General features: G+C 42.4%; 1 protein-coding gene across 2 annotated transcripts in view; it reads right to left on the reverse strand.

The window, feature by feature from the left end:
• Window positions 1-483: 483 nt before the first annotated feature.
• POT1 (protection of telomeres 1) overlaps window positions 484-16,193 on the reverse strand; it is an 85,928-nt gene continuing 70,218 nt past the window's right edge. For both annotated transcript variants that reach the window (XM_075857174.1, XM_075857173.1), the window contains 5 exons: window positions 15,606-15,738; window positions 10,292-10,380; window positions 8,539-8,633; window positions 1,062-1,167; window positions 484-838 (listed from right to left, as the gene is read on the reverse strand). In XM_075857174.1, the coding sequence (XP_075713289.1) occupies window positions 723-838; window positions 1,062-1,167; window positions 8,539-8,633; window positions 10,292-10,380; window positions 15,606-15,738 (539 nt within the window). In that variant the 3' untranslated portion in view covers window positions 484-722. The remainder of the gene's footprint in view (window positions 839-1,061; window positions 1,168-8,538; window positions 8,634-10,291; window positions 10,381-15,605; window positions 15,739-16,193) is intronic.

Below are 16,193 nucleotides of genomic sequence, written 5' to 3' on the forward strand. Positions count from 1 at the left end.
GGGCTCAGAAAAGGAGCGCCAATTGGCTTCGGGAAGTGTTGAAAAGCATTTCAAAAGTGCTACCAAATTAAAGTAAACATATTGAAATATATATCCAATAAAAATTCTGTACAGTATGCATGTGTACATGTGACATATTGCAGTTGCAAATTTACATCCATTTTTGTGTTGGTCTAATGAATATATGTGTTACTTTTACCACTTTAATAAAATACAATATGTGACGAAAAACAACATCAGAACTATTTGAAAAGGTTTTGCACATCCAGAGTTATTCTGATAAAGTCACACATACCAGATTTCCAAAATCTGGCTTCGTTATTATGGGTATAATAAATTGAATAACACAGAATGCTGTTAAGCATAGTCACAGTACTCAAGTAGAAAGTCGCTAACTTCTTTTCCTTATTTGGGTTTCAAGTGAAAAAAAATACCTTGGAACTTAGGAGATAATTACATGAAAAAAAAAAAGTTAAGTCGTGGGATATTTAACACGATAATGTATCAGTTTTATTCTACAAGTCATGATACATACACTTAGCATTTTTTGGAAATCATGCTTTAGGCATATCTGTTAAGTCACTTCCTATATTAGATACACATGTATCCATAAAATGATTTCCCAGCTTAGGCTATGTTCACGATACCATCATGGGTTTCTTTAAGAAAAAGAAAGGATAACAGTATACCACATCTAAAGCATATAATTTTATAGCGACCAGTCAATGCAAATCTGGTTCTGAAAGTAAAGTGTCAAAAATTTCATAACAGATTTGTCCATGTCCTCCATAATTAGAATTGTACGATCTTAGGCAGCAATCCATCCAGGGATATTCACCTGAAATGAAAAAGCAAAAATAATATATCATAGAAAAAATAAATAAATATATATATATATCAATATATCCTAAATTAATTCACAATGGAAATTAAACATGGCTGAGCTGAATAGAACAGACAGGTACCTGATAAGTACATCATTGCACTTTCATCCCAAATACACTTGCTATATTTGCTTAATATATTGATCTGCAATATAAAATGCTGAATAAAACGCTTACTAATTTGTCTTGTTGGGGGACTCAATACACTCATGATGTTATGTAGTCTTTCCTGAAGGCCTCTATCCAGGAGTATCTCAGAGGGAGGAATCTGAAAGAATTGTTCCTAAGATTGCAAAAGGACAAAATAAAAAATGTTGTGCATTAGACTTTATAAAGAAACAAACAAATAAAAAAACAAATCTCGTTGATCGGCGCCCGTTTTTACTGCCAATATTGGCCAGTGTAAAAAGGACCCTAACATAAAAGCATAACTTTTTCCTGACCTATCCAAATCCCTGACTTTTTTTGTGGTTTTGAGTTTGATCAACAGCCAGAGACAGGCTTGCTCATGGTGATTATTATGTAGACAGAGGAAAATAAATGCTAGGATATCCTGTACATTACAAAGTAGCAATAATTTTAGTGTTTAGTTTACGGAATTCTATTGAATAAAAAACAAACACATGAACAGGTTTAACGTATAATGTAAATAAAGTTCTCACGTTTTTATGGAACAATTTTTCTGGGTTTGTGCAGGTGTATCGGACAAGTAGTTCAGCCAGCTAGGCCTCATGCACACAAACGTGCTTTTGTGTCTGCAATTCACCTGAAAATCTGCGGGTGAATGGCTGGCCCATTCACTCAACCGTGGTTTCCACGGTCCGTGCACTGGCTGGGAGCTCATTGAAGTCAATGTGTGCACAATCAATGATTTGCGGAAGACCAGCGGATGACACTCCATGGCCGTTCGAGCCGCAATCACAGGCTGTGCGCATAGCTACGGTCGTGTGCATGAGGCCTTACTGTTGTTAATAGTTAATTAAGTTGAAAAATAAAAAAAATTTCAACCTCTCTAGGATCAATCATACATCAGTTATTGCTAAATTATTTATAACTCTCAATACCATTTGTCATTAGATATGGATTTATTACTTTTTTTTTTTTAAAACATTTGTTTTTTATTGATTTATCAACGAAACCACAGGTTACATATAATAAACAGCTTACTTATCAGGAAGTTCCAATGCAGTGTAAACAGTCAATCAATACGTAATCTGAGGGGGGAGAAGGAAAGACAAAAGGAAAAAACGGGGGAGGGGGGGGGAAACCAGGATACATACCAAGTATAAATTGGTTAATACATCGTCATAGTACCTTCAGTAATTCCTCTTCTTTGAGTTATCATTCCCTGAGAACCCTGACTCCTCAACTTGGGAATTTGTCTGCCCACGGTTGCCATTGGGAAGTAAAGCGCGCCAATCCGTTGTGCCGAAGTGCAAAGAGCCTCTCGTACCCACAATGAGATGATACACTATCGATCACCTCCCTTAGAGAGGGGACTATGTTAGATTTCCATTTCTTGGCCAATAAGTGTTTAACTGTCAGGCATACGTGAGATACAATAACTCTCCGGGACGTCTCAACCGAGTCTATGTCCAAGGACAGGAGGGCCAAGGCTGCACTGGGCTCCAGATGGGCGCCCACTAACGTGGATAACAAATCAAATACCTCTTTCCACAGTGGAGCAATAGCTGGGCACTCCCAAAAAATATGTAATAATGATCCCACTTTTCCACAGCCTCTCCAACACAAGGGACTAGAAGACGGGTATATCTTGGACAATTGGAGAGGAGTGTAGTACCATCTCAAGAGTAGTTTGTGAAAGACCTCTAGAAGATTCGAGTTCATAGTGGCTCGCAGTGTCCACGTAATTGCTTTACTCCATACCTCAACCCCGTAGGAAACCCCTAGCTCTTTTTCCCATTTTGCCATCTGTGGGGTCTTGGATGTTTCCGTATCCCCCAGAAGTATATCGTATAAAGCTCGTGTTAGTGTAGATTCCCTCATTATGGTCTTGAAGACCAAATCATACAGCCCGGATGGCACCTGAACCTGTGTATGAGAGCCAGATGGAAGAAGATGACGAACCTGTCGGTACTTAAAGAGATCTGTCTGTGAGATTGCAAATTCTGCCCTTAACTCTGAGAAAGATCTTATAGAATCATTTTCAAATAACTCAGGTAATGTAGTAACCGCCAACGCGGCCCAATTCCCCAATCTTAGGTCAGGAACCAGAAGCTCCAACGTATCCACTGGTAGAGGGATCGTGCGGATGGGAGCGGAGGAAGGTATTGCTTTTAAAGCCGCTTTCCATGCCTGTATTGACGCCGTCACCGTAGGGAAACACGGGATAATACTCTTAGGAAATTTTGTCTGGGATAACAGTAGCGAGGAAAGAGGGATATCCCCGATCAGGTGGCGCTCAATCGTAGGCCAACTAGAGCCCGTAAACGGAAGGCACCAGTGTCTCAATTGCCTTACCCCTATAGCTATATGGTACGCTTCCAAGTTCGGTACTCCCATGCCTCCCCTCCGTTTATGGATATAAAGACGCTGGCGGGCTACCCGGGGCTTCCCCTTATTCCATATAAATTTCATCAGCTGTTCTTGTAACTTACGAAGTAGAGCCCTAGGCATCGGGACCATAACTGTCCTAAAAATATATAGTATCTTAGGCAAAATTAACATTTTATATAGGACCATACGGCCCATCCAGGAAGGCTCCGTATCTGATAGACGTTGCAGTTCCCCCTGCAATTTATCGTGTAAGGGAAGAATATTGATATGCGCCAGTCTAGAGGTTTTAGAACATAAGTTAATACCTAGATAAGGGATCGACTCCTCCTCCCACCCATACAAGAATTCTTTTTGGATGTCTTGGCGCAATCTCGTGGGTATTGACAAGCCCAATATCTGAGACTTGGACACGTTAAGTTTATAGTACAAGACCTTACTGAACCTATCCAAAATCTCCGTTACTCTTCTAAGAGAAGTCAATGGGTCTGTAAGGGTTAAAATGACATCATCTGCAAACAAGCCGATTTTATGTTGTCTATGACCCACCGAAATCCCCCGAACCTCCAGATCCATTCGAATCATCTCCGCTACAGGTTCCATAACCATCGTGAATAGTAAGGGCGAGAGGGGGCACCCCTGTCTGGTCCCGTTAGTAATACCAAATGGTTTGGACATCATTCCATTAGCCAATACTCGAGCCGAGGGTGAGGAGTAGAGAGCTCCTATCGCTTTCAATATGGGGCCAGAGAAACCAAACCTCCGCATTGTTGCAAAAGCAAAGTCCCAATGAATCCTATCGAACGCCTTCTCCGCATCCAGTGTGAGGAGAAGAGAAGGCGTCCGGCTAATCTCTGCCTTGGAGATCAGGTTGATTATGCGTCTGGTACCATCTGGGGCCTGCCGGCCTTGAGTAAAGCCCACTTGGTCATTGTGAATTATAGAAGGGAGGATAGTCAGCAAGCGCTGGGCCAAAATTTTTGCATAAAGTTTGGTGTCGCAGTTCAGTAGTGAGATGGGCCTAAAATTAGCCGGCAGGGTAGGAGGCTTCCCTGCTTGGGAATGGTCACTATTGTCGCCTGTAACATCTCCTCGGGAAGATTACCTCTATCCATTGCTGCGGTAAATACTCGCGCTAAATACGGGGCTAAGGCTCTTTCATTTATTTTATAATATTCGGATGAGAACCCATCCGGTCCCGGGGCTTTATGTTGTTTACCCAACCTAATAACTTTGATCACCTCCTCTGTCAGAATAGGGGCATTAAGTTGTTCTAGCTGAGGGGGGGTTATCTTAGGCAGATGTATCTGGTCCAAGAATCTGTCTATGGTTTCCAAAGTAGGGTGAGGAGTAGCAGGGTCATCCCTTAAGTTATATAGCTTAGAATAGAATAAGCTAAATCTGTCAGCAATGTCTTGAGGATTGGAAATCTTAGGATCCTTGTTTTCTGCTTCCAGGAATGGAATTCTGCTCTTCTGTTGTTTCAATTTAACCCTTGTCGCCATATATTTGCCCGCCTTATTATGGGAGGTGTAATATGTCATACGAAGCGAGGTTAAATGTTTATCAAAGTCCACTATAAGCAGCCTTCTCAGTTCCTGCCTAAGCTTGGTCAGGGCCTCGTTTAGTGTGACCGAAGGGGAGGCTTTTTGCTGTGTCTCTAGAACTCTAATCTGGTCTAAGACCCTATCCGTATTGACCGGCTTCTGTTTATAATAATGCGAACTCTGTTGAATCAGGATTCCCCGCATCACTGCTTTATGAGCGTTCCACAGGGTAAAGGGATCTACGTCTGGGGAGTCATTGAAATCAAAATACTCCTGTATCTGAGAGGAGATATGAGCTTTATATTTGGGAAGGGCCATCAGGAAGGTGTTGTTGCGCCAATTTCTGAAGGGACGAGACCAGGGGGCCAGCGCTATCTGCATGGAAATAGGGGCATGATCTGACCATGTGATCTCCCCTACCTCTGCCTTAATTACAGCCTGAAGCAACCATTTATCTACCATAAACATGTCAATCCGAGAAAAAGTGTGGTGGCAAGAAGAGTAGTAAGTAAATTCCCGGGACAACACATTATGGCATCTAAACACATCATAAAGGTCCTCTTTCTGAGCCCACGGTGAGAGTGTAGGGAGAGACCTCCTGCTCTTGCTAGTAGTGTCCATGACTCTGTCTGGAACCACATTAAAATCTCCACAAAGAATGAGCTGGCCCTTTTGAATCTTACGGATTTTCCGCATGGTTTTGTTCAGAAATCGGATCTGTGAGATATTAGGGGCATATATATTGACTAATGTTATTAAAGAGTCATTGATAACACATACCAGAGCAAGAAATCTCCCTCCCACATCAATCAAGGAATCCACAAGCTTAAAATCCAGAGCGTCCCTGAACGCCACCAAAACCCCTGCTTTTTTCTTATCAGAATTAGCCATAAAAACATGAGGGAAATTGGTGTTAGCAAAAGGAGGATGATGCGCCTTCTGGAAATGGGTTTCCTGTAAACACAGGATATCTGCTCTCGAGTTTCGAGCCTCTTTCCATGCGGAGGACCTCTTAAATGGGCTATTCAAGCCTTTTACATTCATCGAAACTATTTTAACCGCCATTATCACATTTCCAATTGAGCATTATACAATATGTAAAATACATTAATCTCTTCATATCAACATCTGAAGGAGCACTGAAGAAAATATACCTGGTGAAAAAGGTGTGGAAGAAAAACAGGGGACAATTGAACCACAATAATAACCACATACGTCCGGGACGAAACAGTCCCTGAAGAAATGTAAAGACAACAGGATCTAGAAGACCTCAACGATCCTGTAAGGATTACTGGGGACGAGAGTTCGACTTGAAGAGACTCAACCTCATGAACTCAAATCTAAGTATCTTCAGCGAGAATCAGCCTGACCCCGCCACTCCAGAGAAATTCTAGACGGGCCCCTGGGTGAGGGTTTCACTGGCAGGTCGGTCATCGGGATTCCCCATTCCTTCAGCCACTTAACTCCTTCTGCCGGTTTATGAAAAACATGTGTGCGATCCTCCTTCCGAACCAAAAGCTTTGTAGGAAATCCCCATTTATACGGGATTTTGTTGTTTCGTAGCGATAGAGTAACCGGTAGGAAATTTCTTCTGGCTTGCAACGTGACTTGTGAAAGATCCGCATAGAGATGTACTCCTCCATATGGGTCTGGTAGCTTCTGGGCCCTTCGCGCCGCAAACATTAAGGTTTCCTTGACATGGAAAAAATGAATGCGGGAAAGAACGTCTCTTGGGACATCTGATGGCAGAGCTTTAGGCTTGGGTAAACGATGCGCACGATCTATGATCAGGTCCTGAGGCGTAGATTGTGGTAGGAGAGATTTAATCAGCTTTTGCAAGAACAGTGGGAGATCAGATGGAGACACAGATTCCGGGATGCCCCGAAATTTAACGTTGTTCCTCCTATTCCTATCCTCCATATCCGCCATCTTAGATTTCATGACCTCTATCTCCTCTTCCAAAGCCTCATGTGCGTCCACTAGGTCGTTGTGTGCCTGGGTAAAGTCCCCCATTTTTGTTTCTACATGATCTACTCTGGAGCCTAGATCCTCTATATTAGAGTGTAGTGTAGCTGTGATCTTTGCCAAGTCCTTTTGCAGGGACCCTCTGAGGGCCATCACCAGTCCTTTAATAAAAGATTCCGATGCCACCTGATCTGTAGAAGGGAGGCTAGAAATCGGATCACTATCAGCCAGCAAAATGTCTTCCGATATTGAATTGCAGGAGGAAAGCTGGGCTCTCTGTAAATCCTGACTATCAGGGGGCAGGGTGTCCTCCTCTAGCTGACGTCTCACAGCCGCCCTATGTACATGTCCTCCTCCCGGTGACACCGGGGAGCTAGGGGAAAGTAGCAGCTGGTTGTCTCTGCACCTAGGGCCTGCCAGCGTCTGACATTCAGGGGAGTTTGCGGGCTCACCGTTTGAAGCTGCCAGCGAATCCATTCCCGCCTCTCTGTCGTGCTCAGCCCCAGGGGAGCTGCAGCCGGCGCCATCTTGTGAGTCGTCTTTCCTCATGCTGCGGGATGAGAAGAAGTCCGTCAGCTGCTTCGGGCCGGACTTATTCCCCCTCTTCCTCGTCATCATCCTGTACACCGGACCGGGAGCAGGAGACCAGACCAATTCCCAGCTTCAGGTATGCTTTAATGCCTCGTCGCTTGAGGTTGTTGGACGGAGCTCACCAAAAAGCGTCCGTCGCGGTCTGCATCCAAGCCACGCCGATTACTTTTTTTAATGCGGTCATTGTATCTGCCTTTCCTATCACTTCCATAGTGTAACGTCTCTCTGACTGTAAAGAACCCTTTTTACTATATTGATCTCTGAATCGCCTTTCCTCCACACGTAAAGAATATCCCCATGTCGTCCTTTGTACAGTTCTTGGGGTGAATAAATGTACTAGTTCTTTGTATTGACCACACATATATTTATACTTGTTTAGAAGATCACCTCATAAGCATCTTTCTTTCAAGCTGAACAATCCCAATTTTTCTAACCTCTCCTTTTAAGAGATACCCATCATCTAATTGAATAATCTAGTTTCCCATATATGAACCCTCTCCTGCTATCCTATATGATTTTTACGATGTGGAACCCCAAACTGAATGCCATATTCGAGATGTGATCTTACATTGGGATCACGCTTTTTCATATTTTTTTTTTTTAAATACACCCTAAAATCTTAGTTGCTTTTGCAACTTCTGCTTGACATTGAGTACTGCTGCTTAGCTTACTTGTAACCAGAATAACCAGGTCCTTCTCTTGTTCGGTTATTCCCAGTGTTATTCAATTTGATGTATATGCAGTAATAATATTACTATTGGTTAGAAAAATAAAATGTCCCAAGATGACTTGCAGCCGTTAATGTAGGCATCATTCAGCCTTTGAGTGAAAGCCACTACAGATGTTGCAATCACTAAGGAGACTGGAGCAGTAAAGAGGACTGTACTAAAAAGATAACGCACTCAGCATTTTTGGTTTACCCGTCATAAGGAGAGGAGCCAGGACATGCATGGGATGAGGGTAGGAAATAATAAATCTCATTCATGCTAGACTGTAAACTGAAATACACTTTTTAAAAAGGTAAAAAATATACTTACGGAATGCCGCCACAAATAAGCATTTAGAGATCCAGTTTCATCTTCAAGAGTCAGATTCATAACAAAGAAATGTGTTAAGAGTTCAACGCCCAAAGCTACATCCAATGCAGGAGAAAGAATAATCTGAATTATAGGGGTATTCCAGACAGTTAATATTTCTCTCCGTCCAAATAGGAACACTCTTTAAAACATTATGAGGCGTTAAAAAAATAGCATTATGCAATTATATAAATGTGATAATTTAGTAAATTTGGAGGGTAGGAATGGGTCAGTCACATGGTGCCCTGTTCAATGGTCGTGAATAAATGCTATATACTGGAGGAGGCTAAATGGGAACGTAGGATGAAAAATATTGCAAGCGGTGAGCCTCAGCCTGTATCATTATAAAATGACGTTTATTGGTTAAAGGAAGAGTGTCGCAAAAAATTTTTTTTTTATATCAATTTGCTTTTAGTGTTTTATTAAAAATTTTTTTATTTATTTGCGTGTTTGTGTTTTACTTTTTTTTAATTTTTGAACTTTCTCTTGTCTATGGGGGCTGCCATTTTTTTTTCATCTCTGTATGTGTCGATTAACGACACATACAGACATGGAATACTACAGCCGTTCCATTCACTATGCTGTACGCCCTCTGTGTGGGAACGGCGCAGGCGCCGCTCCCACACAGTCCAAATGGAAGGTCTTCGGCCGAGCGACGTCCGGCGACATTTTCTTGTGGACCAGAAGCCGCGGCCGGACAGTAAGATTACTACTTCCGGTCGCGGCTTCCGGACTTGTGTTCTAATGCAAGCACTTGGAGCGGAGGGAGCAGACGGACCGGAGGGAGCGGCGGCGGCAGGAGCAGGTAAGTTATTTCTGTGTATGTACGTGTTTTAGTGTGTGATTACTACTGTATGTAAACCTACTACACTGTGTGTTCGCTCAAAAAATGGCGACACACAGTGTAGGAGGTTTGAACGTTCAATCCCCTCCTTTCTCCTGCCACTAGACAGGATAAAGGAGGGGGGATTCTGTGAGCTCACTAGAGCGAGTGTCTCTTCTCAAATTTTGCAGCATAAAGCAATGTGGTTGCTTTACCACATGCCAATGCTGCAATTTTGGGAATTGCTCCATCTAGTGACCAGCACTGGGAAATGTTATAAATTAGAATATAATTTATAATATTTCCTGACTCGTGAAAAAATAAAAAAAAATAGAACAACGTTTAATCATTTATACACTAACGGTTTAACAAAAAAAAACTAAATAAATAAATACATTTTTCTAGCGACACATTCCCTTTAAAAAATAAAAGTACATTTGGAGTAATTGAATATGCGATGAGCAAGCCAGTGACATCCAGCTAAAGTTGTATTTTATGCATTATTAAATGGGCTCGCTGGGATGTCACAGACAACCTTAATAGAATTAAGGACATGATGTACTAACAGTTTGTAAAGTGTGTCATGCAGTCCCCAATAGCAGATTCTGGTGGCCTCAGCTGCACAGACTGCACTGTATATGTATATATTCAACAGCACATTCAGGACAAAATATGCAGATTTAATTAAACAGACAGAGTGCTGTCCAGGTGGCTGCGGCCCCCAAAATTGGTTTTGCTAGGTTTTTATTTTACATAGAAGTATGAGCATTATATGCTAGTTTCAAATAAATGAGTGTTTAGTATGTTATAATAGCCTGTGAATGGATGAACAGTAGACCGACAAAATGAGAATATGAGGAAAATCCTAGGGGTCAGACATTACTATTTTACCTTTTGCTATATCTATAGCATCCCATCCCACTTTAGGCGATAAGGACTTCAGCTCTTCTAATGACTTAATGTTAGAACACTTGATGCACCTATAAAAAGTAAAACAATGAACAGAGAAAATATTGGTATATTAATATTATAACTAATGTCAATCAATTTTCAGATATTTGCAAATGCAAAAAATGGAGACCTTTGTAAGTAGGGATATCACGATACCAGAATTTGGACTTCGATACCGATACTTTGTGTAGTATTGCGATTTCGATACCAAAACGATACTTTGCCAATAGTAATAAAATTAAAATAAAAAATTCTTACATTTTCTGATGTGAGGCACGACGGGTTATTGAATTTTGAATGAGCCTCGCATGAATAGTAATTAACCCCATCATGTTTCTCATTCATAATGGGTTAATGTGTAAGGTACATGATGGGGTTAATTGCTATTAATGTGAGGCACATGGAGGTTAAATTCATCACACCTCGTGCCCCACAATAATAAGTGAAAGAAAGCAGATTTTATTTTTTTTAAAGCGCACACATCATAAATGACGCAAAAAAATTGTTGTGCAGGTTATTACGGCCGCGCAAAACACAGATTATGTGTATATTTTATGTATTGAGACTTATTTTAATGTTTATTGTAAAAATAGTGTGTGTCTTTTTTAAATTTAATATTACTTTGTTTTTACTTTATTTTTAAACTTTAATGTACTGGCATATATCTATATGCCAGTACATTAGCCTGTGTATGGATAGTACACCGGCAGTTGTTAGGACATACCATATTTCCTGTTAGGGCATACTGAGGTAAGACATCCCTGGGGTCCTTCAATGGACCCTGGGCTGTCTGCCCATATATGTTATGTCCCTCAATCGTGTCACAGGAATTCCTGTGACGCGATCCAAAGGGCATCCCCCTTCTCATTTTCTCCTGAATGCTGCAGTCCGCTGTGATCGCAGCATTCAGGGAAATAGCGCCGGAGATAAGAGGTTTCTCTGATCTCCGCCAGCGGGGCTGCGGCTGTGTAACAGTCATTGCCCCGCTGCTGACCGTAAGTGCGCGCGCGGTCAGCATGAGGTGATGCAGCCGGCGCTGCACTAATGAGCGGCGGCGCAGGCACTGAAGACAGAACATGGGGGTATTTTGCAGTGCGCCCGCCATGTTCTGTCTTCCGTGCCGCCGCTGATTAGTGCAGCGCTGGCCGCATCGTATCATTCTAACGGCGCGCACTTGTTGTCAGGACTCAGGAGCAGGGCAATGGCTGTATTACATAGCTGCAGCCCCGGCCTAATACATTCATGTTACAAAGGTTCGGATAGCACTAGGTAATGGTGTGGGTGCATGAGTAGGGGCCCAACCCGATCCAGTAGAGAAAAGAAGTACTATGAACACCAATATGGAATTATTTATCCAAGCAAATAATTTATTTATTTGTAGCCAGTGACAGTGCGACGTTTCGGTCAACACCTTGACCTTCCTCAGGCACTTTAGTCAATGCTGGTCTTGCGTGGCTGGCGCTGTAAGATTGGCGGGTAACCGCTGTGTGAGGACCAGCATTGACTAAAGTGCCTGAGGAAGGTCAAGGTGTTGACCGAAACGTCACACTGTCACTGGCTACAAATAAATAAATTATTTGCTTGGATAAATAAATCCATATTGGTGTGCATAGTACTTCTTTTCTCTAATGCATTCATGTGTTACTATACTGAGCTGTGTGTCTGGTTAAACTAATTATATTACAACAAAAAAAAGGAAATTTGCTCCCCCCCTAAATTCTTGTGTAACTTTTTAGCACAGGGCACTTCCTTTCTTCCTCAGGTATTAATGGTTTATATGTGTCCTCCTTAATGGCGGCAATAAATCCCTAGTCTGTAGCAATTATAGGCCTATTTCTCTAATCAATAAAGAGGTTCAATTATATGCCAAGATCCTGGCCAATAGATTACGGCAATTTATACTTTCCCTTATACACTACGACCAGGAGGGCTTTGTCCTGGGCAGGGAGGCCAGGGATAACCAAATTAGAACCGGACAATAATCTCCCATGCCAGAGCAGCAGGGTCTACGCTATGCGTTCTCTCAGTTAAAGACAAGAAGGCATGTGGGCCTAGGCTGCGTTATGGTTTCCTGCGTGATGGCGTTATATTTTCTCCAAGGGCCCAAGTTAGGATCAACGCATCCTTATCTGCCCCATTTACTATCAGAACTGAGACCCCACAGGGTTGCGCCCTCGGGCCTCTGCTCTACATTTTGGTAATGGAGTGCCTAGGTAGGGCATGAAGGGCTGATGCTTCCATTGAGGGAGTGATGGCAACTCAAAGTCTAAAATTGCCATCTATGTGATTGACCTCTTTATATACTGTTCTAATCAAGAAATTGAGTTCCCCATAGGGCTGGGCGATTATGACCGAAATCAAAATCATGATTAATTGAATATGTAACCTCGATTACGATTAATAAATTTTTTTAGGCCACGCCATTAAATTAATATAGATCCCCTGAGCCTGCTGTATACTACTGTATATAATACACCCCCCGACACTGCTCATTACAGAGTTTAATATCCCTATAGCTGTCCCCAAGCAGGATGGGGGCATTATACAGCCCCAACAGTGCCTAATAAAAATAGTAAAATACATACTCCCCTAATCCCGTTCCAACGACGAGAGGAGGAGATCCCTCTGCTCCTCCGGCTTGTGTGGTTGGGCCCATATTTTCAGATTCCGCTGGTTTTCTGCCATAAACCTGCGTTTTAGGCATCCTATTGGTCTGCAGCAGTCTCAGTGCCCACCCCATTTACTTCTTGTTTAGCCTCAATGCGGAAACGGAACGGCGAGCAGACAGTGCCCGTCCCAAAGGTATATACATGGATTATGGGGGTTATATGCAGAAATAATGGCTGGTTATGTACAGGGACGATGGCTGAGTATATACAGGGACGATGGCTGGCTATATACAGGGACGATGGCTGGCTATACACAGGGACGATGGCTGGCTATACACAGGGACGATGGCTGGCTATACACAGGGACGATGGCTGGCTATACACAGGGACGATGGCTGGCTATACACAGGGACGATGGCTGGCTATACACAGGGACGATGGCTGGCTATACACAGGGACGATGGCTGGCTATATACAGGGACGATGGCTGGCTATATACAGGGACGATGGCTGGCTATATACAGGGACGATGGCTAGCTATATACAGGGACAATGGCTAGCTATATACAGGGACGATGGCTAGCTATATACAGGAACGATGGCTAGCTAAATACAGTGAGGATGGCTAGCTATATACAGGGAGGATGGCTAGCTATATACAGGGAGGATGGCTAGCTATATACAGGGAGGATGGCTAGCTATATACAGGGAGGATGGCTAGCTATATACAGGGAGGATGGCTAGCTATATACAGGGAGGATGGCTAGCTATATACAGGGAGGATGGCTAGCTATATACAGGGAGGATGGCTAGCTATATACAGGGAGGATGGCTAGCTATATACAGGGAGGATGGCTAGCTATATACAGGGAGGATGGCTAGCTATATACAGGGAGGATGGCTGGTTATGTACAGGGACGATGGGGGTTATGTACAGGGACGATGGGGGTTATGTACATTGATGATGGCTGGTAATATACAGGGATCCCCATCCAATTTGTATATACCAGTCTGCCATCATCCCTGTATATAACACCCATCATCCGTGTACATACTATTAGGGTGGGCACTGACCACTAGCCGTGACATGCGGGCATTGATGCTAAACAATAAGTAAATGGGGCGGGCATTGAGGAGACTGGACCAATAAGCTGAATGAAAACGCCTGTGTATGGCAAAAGTGCAGCGGACTCTGAAAACAAGCGCTGAGCTGCTCGCACCTGCATGCGCAAGGCAGTGACATTACCCCATCTGCGCTCAGCCGTGTGCGGCCAGCGTTACACAATAAATAGTAGAGCAGGTAACTGGTGGTTCCCTGCTCTACTATAGGTTTCAACTATATCTCCGTCCTCAGGGTGCTGATACTGCGGAAGTCGGGAAACAAACCCAAACACGCTGAACTTCAGTTTCGCTTTTTTTTACGATTAATTGTCCAGCCCTAGGACCCCAATATACTGAAGGAATTTCAGGCTTTTGAAAACCGGATTAACTTTAGAGTTAATTGCAATGAATCAGAGTTCCTGAACATCTCAATAACCTTGGCGGTTGTGGAACGTCTCAAGTCATCCTTATCTTTCAGATGGGCTAGGGGGTACATAAAATATTTGGGGACATTTATCGTTTTGAACCACAACAACCTACACAAGCTAAATTTTTCTACCCTATGGGAAAAGATCAAAAAAGATCTTCTTAGCTGCCGTTCCCTGACTGTCTCGTAGGATACATTTGCTCAAGATGAATGTGCTGCCTCGTATTTTATATTTTTTTTCAAACTGCTCCAAAGGCGAAGTGGATTCTTGCTAACTTTGAATTGTAACTGCTTGGGAAAAGGAGTTGCAGTGATCTTTTTCCTCCCCGATATGGTTGAAGGCCTTCGCACTTACGCAAAAGTCTTCAATATCTTGTAAGCTTCAAGAGAAGAATTCTAAGAATCTCGCTCACTGGTACAGGACACCTGCAGTCCTCCATAACATTTTCCGAAAACGCTCAGATATATGTTGGAGGTGCGAGGTGGAGGTAGATATTGTGTCACGCTTGGTGGTACGGCGATAGGATAAGCCCATTTTGGAACTCAAATCAATCACTTGCACGGTAGAAGGTTTGGTTCTAATAAGAGGGACGTTAAACGTGGCATGTTTGTTCATGCTACCATGTAACATCTCATCTCAAGAAACGTAATGAGCCGTTCTTCTCTTACAGATTGCACGTTTGGACACACCAAGGCATTGGAAAACCCCAGTGATCACCTGGTAGAAAACGGTTAGATTAATTTGAAGAGAAAAGGTGTAAGAAAAAAAAATAATAAATCAGCTCAGGACTTTTCTTTTTTTTAAATATGGCAAACATGGATTATGTATAAAGATTCTACTCATTCAGGGACTGGTTAGAATTTCATGACTTAAATAATTTTTTTTTGTTTTCTCTCCCCATCCTTTCTGCCCCTTTCCTCCCTTTGCCTGCCCCCTACACTCCTTTGTCGGTCAGTGTATGTTTATTGCTTACAAAAGTAAAATGTACTTACTTATTTCTTTATAGCCAACATGGAGGAATCTATGAATAGACCAAGTGTAAAATCCGGACTTTTACAAAGGAAATATATACCCAAGAAGCAGTTTGCATCACATCAACCTCTGAAATCAACGTACCCATAAAACCACTTCTTGCCTTGAATAAGAAATGGAGTTGAAAGGTCTATTTCCAAGTGCTCTTCTTTTGATTTCACAGGTATTATGGTGTTAAAGTTATTTGACAGCTTACAGAGCTCCTTGAAAGATCCACCTAGAACAAGAAAAATAAATGACAAGTGTATAGTTCCTAAAGAGTATCTGTCCCCTTCCACTTTATTTTTGGAGTTTACCTTTTTTTTCTTTCAATTATACAGGGTCATTCAAAAAGGATGGTGCAAAAGTAAAGGCCTGTGGTTAAAGTAACATCAGTGGTAAATAGCCAGTAACTGAAAATCAAAGCTGGCTTACTGCCCATAGCAACCAATCACAGCACAGCTTTCATTTTCAAGAGCCAAATTTGAAATGTGCTTACATAGCATGACATAAGATGGCGACATTGAAGAAAAAGCTTTTTGCGTGTTGGAATTCGCAAGAACGGGTCTGTCGTGACAGTACAGCGAAACTTTCAGAATAAATTTGGTAAAAGTGTTCCGCAAATAAACTGTATTTCACGCTGGGTGAAGCAATTTGAAACCACTGGGTGTTTATGTCATGGGAAAAGTCCAG

The sequence above is a fragment of the Rhinoderma darwinii genome, chromosome 3, assembly GCF_050947455.1.
Source record: "Rhinoderma darwinii isolate aRhiDar2 chromosome 3, aRhiDar2.hap1, whole genome shotgun sequence".
Taxonomy (NCBI): Eukaryota; Metazoa; Chordata; class Amphibia; order Anura; family Rhinodermatidae; genus Rhinoderma; species Rhinoderma darwinii.